The following is a 12,949-nucleotide window of genomic DNA, read 5'->3' on the forward strand; positions in this document are numbered from 1 at the left end:
CAAAAACTCAAGGGATAAAATATAACCTTTATTAAAAATCAAACTCAAAAAGTGCTTTTGATTATTTTTAACTTACCAAACTTAAATTTCCAAACTCTTTTGAGACAGATAAAATGAAGGTATGGTGGAAATTAGAAAAGGTCTTCCTTGCATGCTTTTGATTATTTTTAACTTACCAAACTTAATTTCCAAACTCTTTTGAGACAGATAAAATGATGGTATGGTGGAAATTAGAAAAGGTCTCCCTTGCATACAATGAAGATGTGATTCTTCTAGGACACACAAACTCAGACTCAGTACATTGGAGCGCATTGGAGACCAACGATAAAATTAAACGGAAAAAACAAATCTAACCAAGTTTGAAGTTCGTTTATTGTTTCACCAAAACTTACTAGTACATAACAATTTCTAGCATCCTGTAACTAATTCATTTCATTAATATAAAAGGATCAATAATCTCTAAGAATATCCTACTACAGCAAGGTGGTAAAAAAATACCATGAAAGAATAGAAAGTAGGGTTAGCACCATTGATGCTAAACTTCATCCACACTAAAGAACTTCATAATAAATTAAACACGTCAAAACAAAATTTGGATATTCTGTTAGTATCCGTATGGACGCCCCAAGAAAAACTTGCATCTATATAAAACTCAGATCCTCCAATGTCATTCAGTGGCTGTTTTAACCAGCAAAATCAATGTCACTTATTGAAAAAATGTGGCTCAAATTCTAATGCTACACGTCGAAGGTTTTGCTTTATTAGTCATAATGGTCTTTGCAATTCTTTCTGCCACACTGATGTTAGTCATACAGGTCTTTGAAATTCTTTCTGCTACACTGATGACTGGTTTGAATCCACGCATGGCGAGCTAAATCTTTGAGATAGTTCATTCATCATTTTGTTTACTGCTTCAATTCCTTCATTTTGTTTGTTTGACACTCTGAAATTGTGAACAATATATTTCAACTCCACAAGACTGCTTCCAGGTATTATCCCTAACTTTCTTTCCTTCATCAGTTTTTGCACTCTATAAACATTCTCCCATTGAGCAGCTACCGCATAAATGATCAACAGAAACTGGTAACAGTCTAGGTTCTTAGGATCCATGTCAACAAGAAGTTTAGCAAACTGTTCTCCTAAGTACATGTCTTTCTTGAACCGACACAAACCAAGCAAACTTGCCCATAACAATGACTCCTGTGATATATCCCCGTCAAATTTCGCCATGTTCTTCAGACACTCTTCTGCCTCATCAACAAGCCCCACATTTGCAAGAAGATTCGCCATGCACCAAAAATGAGCAAAATTGGGCTTCACATCAAACACGTCAATCATTTGCTTGAAGTAGGACCTGCCTTCACGCAACAGTTCTGCCCGAGCACAGGCACAAAGAATGCCAATGAACGTTATTTCATCAGGTAGCAATCTCACCAAGCCCTTATCTGCACTTGGACTTTCATCAAACTCAACTTCACCTTTCACTCTCTCCATCCCAACCATTAAATCAAACAGGCTCAGTCCATCTTCAGGATTCCCATGGATACAATGCCCCAAAATCATCGCATTCCACGAAACCAAATTCTTATTACTCATCCTCTTGAAAACTTTACTTGCAGCCTCAACCCTCCGGCATTTACAATACATATCTATCAACGCAGTGTCAAGAATCAAATTTGACCTCATAAACAACCTAATAATACTCCCATGAACCGATTTCCCTTCTTTAAGTCTACCCGACCGACCACAAGCCGTGACCGCACAAACCATAGTCCTAGCATTCCCCCTAATTCCCAGCTTGCCCATTTCTCGAAACAACTTCAATCCATAACCAGGATTCCTACCCTTCAAAAACCCACTGATCATACAATTCCAAGTTACCAAATTCCTCTCAGGCATTACGTCAAACAACCGGTGTGCAGCACTCAAGTCACCAACTTTAACATACACGTCAATCATCGAGTTCCACGAAACCAAATCCCGACTAACCATTCCATCAAACATCACCCTAGCAATATAAACATCCCCACAAGAACCATACATATGAACCAAAGAATTTTGCACCGGCAAAACAAAATCAACCCCATTTTTCACAGCCTGAGCATGACACATTCTACCACTATCAATGCAACCCATTTTAGAACAAGTACCAACAAGCGGTACAAACGTATAGCTATTAGGAAAAAACCGAATCCTCAAAGAATGAAAATAAAAAACAACAGCTTGATGAGGAACATAGCTATTGCAATAAGAGTTGATCACAGTGTTAACACAGAAAGTATCCAAAGGGTTATTGAAATACTGAAAGATAAGAAAAGTGAAATCAACATCGCATAGATTAGAAGCACGGCTTAAAAGGGTTCGTGCTAAAAAGGGGTTGCGGTACAAACTTGAAGTAATGAGAAGAGCTTGAATTTGAATCAGGTGATGAGTGGTTTTGCAAGAAGAGGATTGAAGAAGTGATTGAAAATGAAGATGAGTTAGGAATGAAAGTGTTGTTTTTTTCTCTTGTGAAGATGGTGATGGTGATGAAGGTGAAGTGTTTGTGATATTGCGTGAGAGAAAAGTGTTACGAAAGAGGAAAAGGTGGCGAGTGGAGGAGACTCTGGCCATTCATTTGGATATTGAGTTTCACAGATTGAAAGGTTAATCGCCATTGACGAACATGCTCTCCTTGTTTCGAAGCTCTGGTTAGAGTGAGTTTATTTAGTTGTTAAAAAAAAAGTCTAGTGAAGAGCGCATTTTATTCATAGGCGTATTTTAGTCCCTGTCCGTATACTAACGATATTTTATTCATAAGAGTGTTACTAGCTTATACAAAAAAAAAAAAAAAAAAAAATAGAAAGAGAAATTGTTGAAGTGAAATGGTTAGAGTAAGCAAAGAGATTATGCAAAAAGCAGCTACACTACTCTCCGATTTCCTCGTTTGTCCTCTCTCCAAACAACCCCTTAGGTATTGCGAGGAATCAAGTTCCCTAATCAGTGATACTATTGCCGTTTCATTTCCCGTAAGATTCTATCTTTTTCTCAATTACTCACTTGCAATTCACAATTCATTCTTCATTTCTTCACACTGTTGTTTAATTTCATCTCTATGTAAGTAAGATGTCTATAATAATTCATTAATTTATCAGAAAATATCTAAATTGCTCTTTCAAATTATATCCTACCATATCAACTTATGCCTTGTTTGGATAAATACCTTATTTACAGCTGATAGCATAAACACTTATCATCATAAGCACTTATGTATAAGCTTACCTAAGTTATTTCATAAGTTATATTAGAGAACTTATGAAAATAAGCTGAGAAAAACGTATGTTATAAGTTGTTATCTTAAGTTCTCTCAAACTATCTCACAAAACTTATGTCAGTAAATAAGCTCAAATAAGTCAATCCAAACAGACTCCTAGGTGTCATATTATCAATAAAATTCCAATATGTTGATCGGTTTGTCAATCTATCCGGATATGTTATCAAATGCATCCCCTAACGTTAGTTTCAATTGCCAATGTAATATCATTATAGCCCCTAAAAGGGAGGGATCTGATTAGCATTTTACATTTTTAGGGATAATTTTATATTGTTAATGTAGGGGAATAGATTGATACAATTATACAATTTCATGGATCATATTTGAGCATTTAATCAATAACATCAATTGCTAAAGAAAAGTTATCCCTGTCCTACCTTCCCCTTCCGATCACAGCTCAGATGAATATACCCCTGAATATAGGGCAGTTTGGAGTTTGGTAACAAGTTTAATTAACTGATTTTTTAATATGAACTTATATAAACTGTTTGTTTATATAATCAGAACGAAAATGTGGATAAACTATGCATAAGTTCGGAACAAGCTGATTCTATAAAATTTGGGGAATTTATGAGATAAACTTAAAACAAATTATAAGCACACTCGTATACTGTTTTAATAGGCTCCTCCAAATACTTATACAGTTAGTTACACAAGTACTTTGGTCAAAAAGTACAGTTTAGATTTAGATTAACTATTCTAAACATAAACCCATGCACTATGGCATAATTGATAATTACATGTAAACATATGTGCATGCTGCATTACAAAAAAAATGTGCAGGTAGTTTTAGTGATGACTTGTGTTACATTTTTTTCTTTCTACCTGTTAGATAAAGAATGGGATACCTTGCTTGGTTCCAAGAGACGGGAAGATACTTGATGAAGAAGATGCATCAAAACCAGATAACAATTTATATGATGCAGTAAATGAAGAGAATAAAGGAAGAAACTCCTAAGATGATGAACTGTGAGAGACATTTAAGGTTTGAAATTTAGTTTTGCAGGAATGTTGTTGCCCTCTTTACACTTTTCCTACTTTACATGATGATCAAACTCTCTCTGAACCTGCTGTTGGTAGAATTGTGTGACGAAGAAGTTATCGTTTAACACTTTGGGGATGACTGAAATATGATTCTTTCTTCTATGAAAAAATTATGACAAATAAATCTTAGTTTCCCCGCTTCCCTTTCACTGTTTTAATATTTTATCCAAGCTGAGCAGGTTTATTTGTATCTCTTGGATTTCTCACTTTAACTTAATGATTCAGTTATTCAATGTTTATAATACTTCATACATTTTTTTATTGCTGGTGATGATGCATATTAGTTCTATAGAAGATAAAGATAAGGCTCTTTGTATACAAGGGGTTTGGTATAGATTGTGATATTAATAAACCTGCAAAACGAGCTCTGTTTATTTAGAAGCAAATGTTAGTACGTTAGTCGTTATGTTAGTTTTTTTTTAGTTTGAACCGTAGACCTTCTACTCATAACTTATTTAGTGTCCCTTAGTTCTCCAACAAAGTATCTGTTTGGGACCAAACCGGACTTTGTTACTGCTGAAAACCGAGCTAAATGCCATGTATTGTGACTTTGTGAACCTGGCTCACCCGCAGTCAAGGAATCCACGCATTTACACAGTTGGACATCACCGGTCATTTGATTAAGATTGGACTATCCATATTCAAACTTGGTATTTTAATTTATAAAATAAAAAATCTGCATTTTTATGAATCGTCTGATCAAGATTGAACAACCATCAATGTCATGAGTGTCTGAATGCGGGATCCCGTGACGGGAAATCGGCATGACATACATATATAAAGAAAATGATGGCAGAAAGTGTAGAAAATAATATGTGAATACTGTTGTGTGTTATTCCTCAGCTCAAGGCTGGTTTAAATAGGAAGAGTACAAACATAAAAGGAAATAATAGATAAGCTTAGAATCTCCTAGAAATAACAAACTAGGAAACTAAATATTTTCCAACACCCCCCCTCAAGTTGGTGCATAGATATCTGTCATGCCCAACTTGCCGATCAAATGCTCAAAGGTGGGTCTTGCCAAACTTTTGGTTAAGATATCTGCAGTTTGCTGACTCGAAGTTACAAAAGGTAGACATATGATTCCGGCATCTAACTTCTCTTTTATGAAATGTCGATCGATCTCAATACGCTTGGTTCTGTCATGTTGAACTGGATTATGAGCTATGCTAATAGCGGCTTTACTGTCAGAGTATAATTTCAATGGAAGCTCAATTTTCATCTTAAGCTCTTCTAGGACTCTGTGGATCCATAATCCTTCACATATACCTTGAGCCATAGCTCTAAACTCAGCTTCTGCACTACTTCTTGCTACAACTCCTTGTTTCTTGCTCCTCCGTGTCACAAGATTACCCCAAACATAGACACAATATCCAGAGGTTGATCTTCTATCAGTAATCGAACCTGCCCAATCAGCATCGGTAAAGATAAACACATTTCTTTCACTAGTCTTCTTGAAAAATAATCCCTTTCCAGGATTTGCTTTCAAATATCGCAGTATCCTATAGACTGCCTCAAGATGTTCCTCAAAAGGAGAATGCATAAACTGACTTACTACACTAACCGAGAAAGCAATGTTAGGTCTAGTGTGTGACAAATAAATCAGTTTCCCAACCAATCTCTGGTACCTTCCAGTATCAACAGGAACACTACCTTCTTCCCAAAGTTTTGCATTAGGATCCATGGGAGTATCTGCTGGTCGACATCCACTCATTCCTGTTTCTTTCAATAAATCTAGAATGTATTTTTGTTGGGAAACTACAATACCATCTTTTGATCGAGCAACCTCCATACCAAGAAAATATCTCATGGATCCCAGGTCCTTGATTTCAAAGTCTAATGCTAATTTCTCTTTTACTCTTGCCATTTCAACTATATCATCTCCAGTAAGGACGATATCATCAACATAAACAATTAGGACAGCAATTTTTCCATCTTGGGAGAACTTTGTGAACAAGGTGTGGTCAGCTTGTCCTTGAGTGTACCCTTGTTTCTTCATGGAATAAGTGAATTTTTCAAACCAAGCTCTAGGAGACTGCTTTAATCCATACAAAGACTTATTTAGTTTGCATACATTTGATCCAAACTTGTCTTCAAAGCCAGGAGGAATGTCCATATATACTTCTTCTTCTAAATCACCATTGAGAAAAGCATTCTTAACATCCAACTGATGTAGGGGCCAATCTAAGTTAGCAGCAAGAGACAAGAGAATTCTGACAGTGTTCAATTTTGCAACAGGAGCAAAAGTCTCTGAGTAGTCTATACCATAGGTTTGAGTAAAACCCTTAGCCACCAATCGAGCCTTGTACCTTTCGATTGACCCATCTGAATTATACTTCACAGTAAACACCCATTTGCATCCAACCGTCTTCTTGCCATCCGGTAGTGTCATAACACTCCAGGTTTTGTTCTTTTCAAGAGCTTTCATCTCCTCAAGTACAGCTTCCCTCCACTTTGGAACTTCTAGAGCAACCTGTACATTTTTTGGAATCTCTACATGTCATACCCCATTTTTTGACCGATCGATTTTTTTTACGTTTTTAGATGGTTTTTTTCTTACATCTGCAGACCTTAATCCCTGACACCATATAAATAGTGCATTAAATGCACAATTCCCGCGACAAGTTTCAGCTGCAAGATTTCTACAATTTGATCATTTTCAAATTTCTTCCATTCACTTTCAAACTAATTCCTACATTGCATAAACCCTAGAAAATGACATTTTTACCCTTAATCATGTATTTTTTCATTTTTCACATTTTTATTTATTTTTGGTAATTCATTTAATTTGTTTTAATTCATTTTCATCACACACGAAAATCCCAAAAAATTCCTAACATTTTTCTTCTCATTTGAGGCCTAGAAACATCCTTTTAATTACAGCCCATTTCACCACACCATGTGATTTCATTTGAACCAAAATCACAAAATATCTCATAAAACAAAAACTCTAAACTACCCTTTTCTTGCTCTCTAATTCAATCCAATCTAAACCTAATTTGTCATTATAAATAACACCCTTCACTGATGAGAGAGAAGGAGGACGAAATTCAGATCAAAAATCATCCAAACAACAACACATTTCTCTCATTTTTTCACCCTTTTCTTTGATTTTTCAAAACCCATTCAAACCACCTTCAAACTTGAATTTCTTCAATCCACTAGCTTCTAACAACTTCCAGTAGCACAAAACAATCATAAAACACAAGCTCTAACCCATAATTCGCGTGAACCAAATGCTCAAAATCATCCAAAAAAGAATGAAACGGTTCTGGAGTTCTAGGCCACTATTTCACGTGATTTTCGTCGCTCTATGCTCCTGGAGACGTTCTAAAGCTTTCCCACAGACCCAATCAACCCAGTTCGCATTATTTTTCGTACCCAAAATTTTCATCTCAAACTTTATCTCATCATATTTCAACTTTCGGGCACTTTTGGAAGAAAATAAGGGTAGATTCGTGATCTACGAAGAATTCCGAGAAATTTGGTATATTTGGGTTGCAATTTTCAGTCACTATTTGAATCGCCGGAAAAGGACCACCGCGCCGGAATCGGCCTGCTCGCCGGAGAAGAAGGTGTTTCCGGTTCTGTTTTTTTTTATTTTCTTTTGTTTCCAGTTTAAATTTAAGTCATCTGATTGATCAAACGGACCAGATCTGTCCTGATTTTTTCAAATATTATCCATCTGATCAATCAGATGACCCAGATATAAGATTGTTACTGTGCACCCTATTTAGCTACTGCATTGGATTATTTTTGTTTGACTATGAATTTTGTTTGACTTCGCTGATGGGCCTTGGGCTTGGACTAGGCTGACTGTTATTTGCACCCCGTTTCTAATACGTTTTAATATTTGCACCCCCTGCTGCAACTTAATTTTAATTTGTTTTTAGCTTATTTTAAGAGTAGCTTTTCATTTCAATGACTTTTCTAAGTCATTTTGAACAAAATTAAGCTACTAAGATTTTAATTAGATTTAATTTAATTTTTATTCAATTGATTATATTATGTAATTAATGGCTTCTTAATTTTATTTTGTTCAAAGCTTATGAAATAAGTACTTTTGGCATAAGTTATTCTTTTAGCCTTTTAAAGCATGATATTGAAGCTTAACTAACTCACTAACATATTAATTAATTTAACATTTTTTTTTTGTGCTCATTATTATTAATTTATTACTCACATATTACACTATTTAATTAATTGTTCTTTTCTAATTTTGTTTTGTTATTCACAAGCTTATGAGATAAGTGCTTTTGGCATAAGTTATTCTTTTAGCCTTTTAAAGCAGGATGTTGAGGCTTGACTAATTCACTAACTTATTAATCCTTTTAACTTATATTCATTATCATGTCATTTTTTTTACTTATGTCTATTTTAATTATAAATTCCTTGATGCTTTAATATTCATTAATTTCATGCAAATCATTTCATCTCATCATGTTCATCCTTTGACATACTTGATTCCATGCACTATTCTTACATTTAAATTTCATTTCTATTTTTACCAATGTTGTATTGTGTGCTATTTCCTAATTTTGGGTTGTATTGTGTGTTTATGGTTTTCTTAATTATGTTATTCATTTATTTTTGTTTTTGGACTTAGAATGTAATTAGGATTTAAATGTAATTATAAATGAGAATTTGCATTGCATTCTTGCATTCATATCATGTTTACTTCATTGCAAGGTTAGAATGTAATTAGGTTTTATAATGTAATTGCATTGCATGCATATTTATTTCGCTTTATATATATTATGGTTAGTTTAGGAGATGGATCCTCATTTTGATCCAACGTCATTATGAGGTCCATCGCGCGTAATTAGATCGTCGCGTTAAAATCAATCAATCGCGTTTTTTTAAAATTTGAGGTCAAAACCTCTTTTTGATGCGCAAATTTTTTTTCACTCTTCTTCAAAATTGAGGTCAAAACCTCTTCAAAAATGAAAAAAAAAACATTTTTCTTTCAACCTTTCAAAACCTTTCAAAAGCCACAAAAACATTTACTCTTTCAAAACCTTTTCCAAAACACAAAAAAAATCTTTTTGTCATCAGACCTTTTCAACACAAAAGCACTTGGATTTCAAACCAAAGTTGCATTTTTAAACTCAATCAATCAAACTTCTTTTTTTTAAACTCTTGGATTTTAAACCAAGTGGTTTCATCACACTCTTTTCCTAAAAACCTTGGACTTCAAACCAAGAGACTTTTTATCATTCAGACATTTTCAACACAAAAGCACTTGGATTTCAAACCAAAGTTGCATTTTTAAACTCAATCAATCAAACTTCTTTTTTCTTAAACTCTTGGATTTTAAACCAAGTGGTTTCATCACACTCTTTTCCTAAAAACCTTGGACTTCAAACCAAGAGACTTTTTATCATTCAGACATTTTCAACACAAAAGCACTTGGATTTCAAACCAAAGTTGCATTTTCAAACTCAATCAATCAAACTTCTTTTCTTTTCTTGAACTCTTGGATTTTAAACCAAGTGGTTTCATCACACTCTTTTCCTAAAAACCTTGGACTTCAAACCAAGAGACTCTTATCATTCAAACCATTTTCACAATAAACCTTGGACTTCAAACCAAGCAAGCGCGCCTCTTTTCTAAATCAAACATCAATCAATCCTAATCATTTAGACTTTCTTTCACCAAAACTAAAATTAACCAACCTCACATTTTATGCCACTTTGGCTTTTTCATCTTTAAAACCTTTTTCAAAAACCATAAAAACAAACCAACAAACAAATCGACTTTTTACCCCGAACTACGGTGGTTTGATCCCTCGGGTACGTAGGCATGAGACTTGTCTCTCCAATCAATAAAATCAACAAAAACATTTTCCCTCTTTCTTGTCATTTTAAATTTTTCTCGATCACTACTTTGACTCTAACACTTATACATTTTACAAGCAATTAAAATTAAGCGCGTAGATAGAATAAAAAACAAGAGGTTCCTATAGAGTACTATAGATGCTTAGGGTGCTAATACCTTCCCTTCGTATAACTAACCCCCGAACCTTGTTCTCTAAAATAAATAGGGTTTTTTCGAACTTTTTCCCTTTCCCTCGGATAAAATTAAAGATCGGTGGTGGAATATTAAATTGTGATTCGAAGTTAATTAATAACTCGATATCCAAAAATCACCGCGATAGAAATGGCGACTTCACTGGGGACAACCAAGCGGGTTGAACCTAACTTGTTTTAAATTACTATTTTCGCGCTTTTATTCTTTTGATTGTAAATATTTGTATATATATACTTGGGTTTGCTCTGAGTGGTGAGATAAGTCCTAACCCGGGCTTGAGCGACACAATAAGATAGGACGGGGTGAAATCATAGTGACATGTCCAGAGTAGTCTGGATTATGAAGCACATGTGATATGATCCCACTTGGTGGAGGCCTCATGACGGTAGTACTCGTTGTCATGAAAAGTCATGATGATGATATTATTTTCAATGTGAGTGTCCGGAGAAGCCGAGAACCTTTAGAATCACCTTTAACCCATCTTGGCCTTTTCTAGGACGTAGTGCGGTGGCTAAATCAAGAGTAGTCTTGAGATTAGTCATCACGCGAAACTACACTCAAACGAGATTATCCCGTGGATGTTATCGGAACGAGAGTAGTCCCGTAACCCGGTAATGTCCATAAGACGGTCAATGACTTTGGGAACTTTGTAGAACCCGTGATGCAGGTACAAGTAAACCCTAGTACTTACCATATGGGAGGGCTTTTACCCTTAAACTACATCATTATGTATCCCAACCTTCCATTTGTGCATTGAATCATTGTAACATAATCATGCATCCATGCATTCATTTCATCATAAGAAAATCTTTTTTCGAAGGACCTAAGAGAGTTATTTTGTAAACATTACAGAATATGGACCTAAAGAAAAGGAACACTAAGAAGTATAGTTTCAAGGAACCAGACCTTTCCCGACTAAGAGAGCTAGGAGCTCTAGTTCCATTCCCCGAAAATTTCCAAAAGCGATATGGGAAACTTTTGAGCATCCTCAATACAAATGTTGAAGAAGGAATTCTTAACACGCTCATCCAGTTCTATGATCCAATTTACCACTGCTTTACTTTTGTCGATTATCAGTTGGTTCCTACCCTAGAGGAGTATTCTTATTGGGTTGGTTTGCCGATCTCCGAAAGGATACCTTATACCGGTTTAGAAGAATCTCCTGCACCTTCAGTTATTGCAAATGCTCTTCACTTGAGGACTTCAGACATAGTCTCCAATCGCACTAAAAAGGGAGGATTTCAAGGATTGACCTCTAATTTTTTATTCGGGAAGGCATTTTTGTTTGCCAAAAACGGAGATGTGGCCGCTTTCGAAGCTATCCTTGCTCTACTCATCTATGGGTTAGTATTGTTCCCCAATATTGACAGTTTTGTGGATAATAGTGCCATCCAAATCTTCTTGGGAGGGAATCCCGTTCCGACCCTACTTGCGGATGCTTACCATTCTATTCATCATAGGACCCACAAGGGGGAAGGACTTATTCTTTGTTGTGCACCATTACTATATAGGTGGTTTATTTCACACCTACCTTGGACTAGACACTTCAAGGAGAATCCAGAAAAGCTCCGTTGGGCCCAAAGGATTATGCCTCTTACTTCATCCGATATAGTTTGGTACGCTGCGGCTTATGATGTCGGAGTGATTATTGATGGTTGTGGGGAGTTCTCCAATGTGCCTCTTCTTGGCACACGGGGAGGAATCAGTTACAACCCTACTCTTGCTAGACGACAGTTCGGATACCCCATGAAGGATAGGCCTAAAAGCATTTTATTAACCGGCATATTCTATCTCAATGAAGAAGGAAGTCAACACATGAGAGAAAGTTTCGCCCGGGCTTGGCGTAATGTTCATAGAAAAGGGAGGGATCAGTTAGGAAAGAAGCTTGGAATTGTCTCCGAAGATTACACTAAATGGGTAATAAGTAGGGCTATAGAGCGCGGGATGCCTTATAGTTTCGAGAAGTCATCTTCTGTTGACGCATCTTCTTCCACCACACCTCCTTCAGTTATCCCATTCAAGACTATAGATGAATTCCAAGAACTTTTGGCAAGATTGAGACTTGAGAAGGATGCGTGGGAGAGAAAATTCCGAGAGTCTGAGCTTGAGAACCAAGAGTTGAAGGAGAAGTTGAAGGAACAAGAGAGGGTGCTTTCTCTACAAAGTGGTTTGTTGATGGAGAAGGAAGAGATGATTAGGGTCAAAGACGCATTACTGAGACAAGATGGCAAGAGGAAGAAGAGGCAAGGGGATTTATTTTCCTCTGGCCTCGATTCACGTTTTGATGGCTAGTCAGCTTCAGGAGTTCGGATTTAGTTTTTATTTTATGGATGCAAGTTTTTTTTTTTTTTTCTCATAAAATGTTTATAAAATTATTGTCTTAAAGTCCTTCGAAAAAAACTGTGCATATTTTAGCATAACATATATCATGCATCATACTGCATACATAAGTTTTCAAAACAAGGTCTCATGCTCTTTCTTTTTTTTCCCCGTCTCAGTTAAGGTGGCTCGGCGTATTCGGTACAAACCAACCCGTGTCTACAATACTCGGTCCAGGTTGAG

General features: G+C 35.8%; 2 protein-coding genes and 1 pseudogene across 2 annotated transcripts; 2 read left to right on the top strand and 1 right to left on the bottom strand.

Annotated features, from left to right (window-relative positions):
* Positions 1-414: 414 nt before the first annotated feature.
* On the bottom strand, positions 415-2,723 carry LOC123908270 (annotated as a pseudogene).
* An 83-nt stretch (positions 2,724-2,806) lies between these two features.
* LOC123908271 (UPF0434 protein Daci_3569) lies at positions 2,807-4,610 on the top strand. Its single transcript, XM_045958857.1, has 2 exons — positions 2,807-3,008; positions 4,146-4,610. Exons 1-2 carry the CDS (start codon positions 2,865-2,867, stop codon positions 4,269-4,271), a joined length of 270 nt encoding a protein of 89 aa, XP_045814813.1. The 5' UTR covers positions 2,807-2,864; the 3' UTR covers positions 4,272-4,610.
* A 6,632-nt stretch (positions 4,611-11,242) lies between these two features.
* Positions 11,243-12,679, top strand: LOC123904224. Its single transcript, XM_045953912.1, has one exon. It carries the CDS (start codon positions 11,243-11,245, stop codon positions 12,677-12,679), a length of 1,437 nt encoding a protein of 478 aa, XP_045809868.1.
* Positions 12,680-12,949: the final 270 nt, after the last annotated feature.

The sequence above is a fragment of the Trifolium pratense genome, linkage group LG2 (genome assembly GCF_020283565.1).
Source record: "Trifolium pratense cultivar HEN17-A07 linkage group LG2, ARS_RC_1.1, whole genome shotgun sequence".
In the NCBI taxonomy this organism is placed as follows: Eukaryota; Viridiplantae; Streptophyta; class Magnoliopsida; order Fabales; family Fabaceae; genus Trifolium; species Trifolium pratense.

Bases quoted from the DNA above. Each gene is read 5' to 3' on its own strand.
- LOC123908271 (XM_045958857.1), top strand. From the start codon at position 2,865: ATGGTTAGAGTAAGCAAAGAGATTATGCAAAAAGCAGCTACACTACTC. The intron at 3,009-4,145 runs GTAAGATTCTAT...TCTACCTGTTAG, and splicing joins CTATTGCCGTTTCATTTCCC to ATAAAGAATGGGATACCTTG.
- LOC123904224 (XM_045953912.1), top strand. From the start codon at position 11,243: ATGGACCTAAAGAAAAGGAACACTAAGAAGTATAGTTTCAAGGAACCA.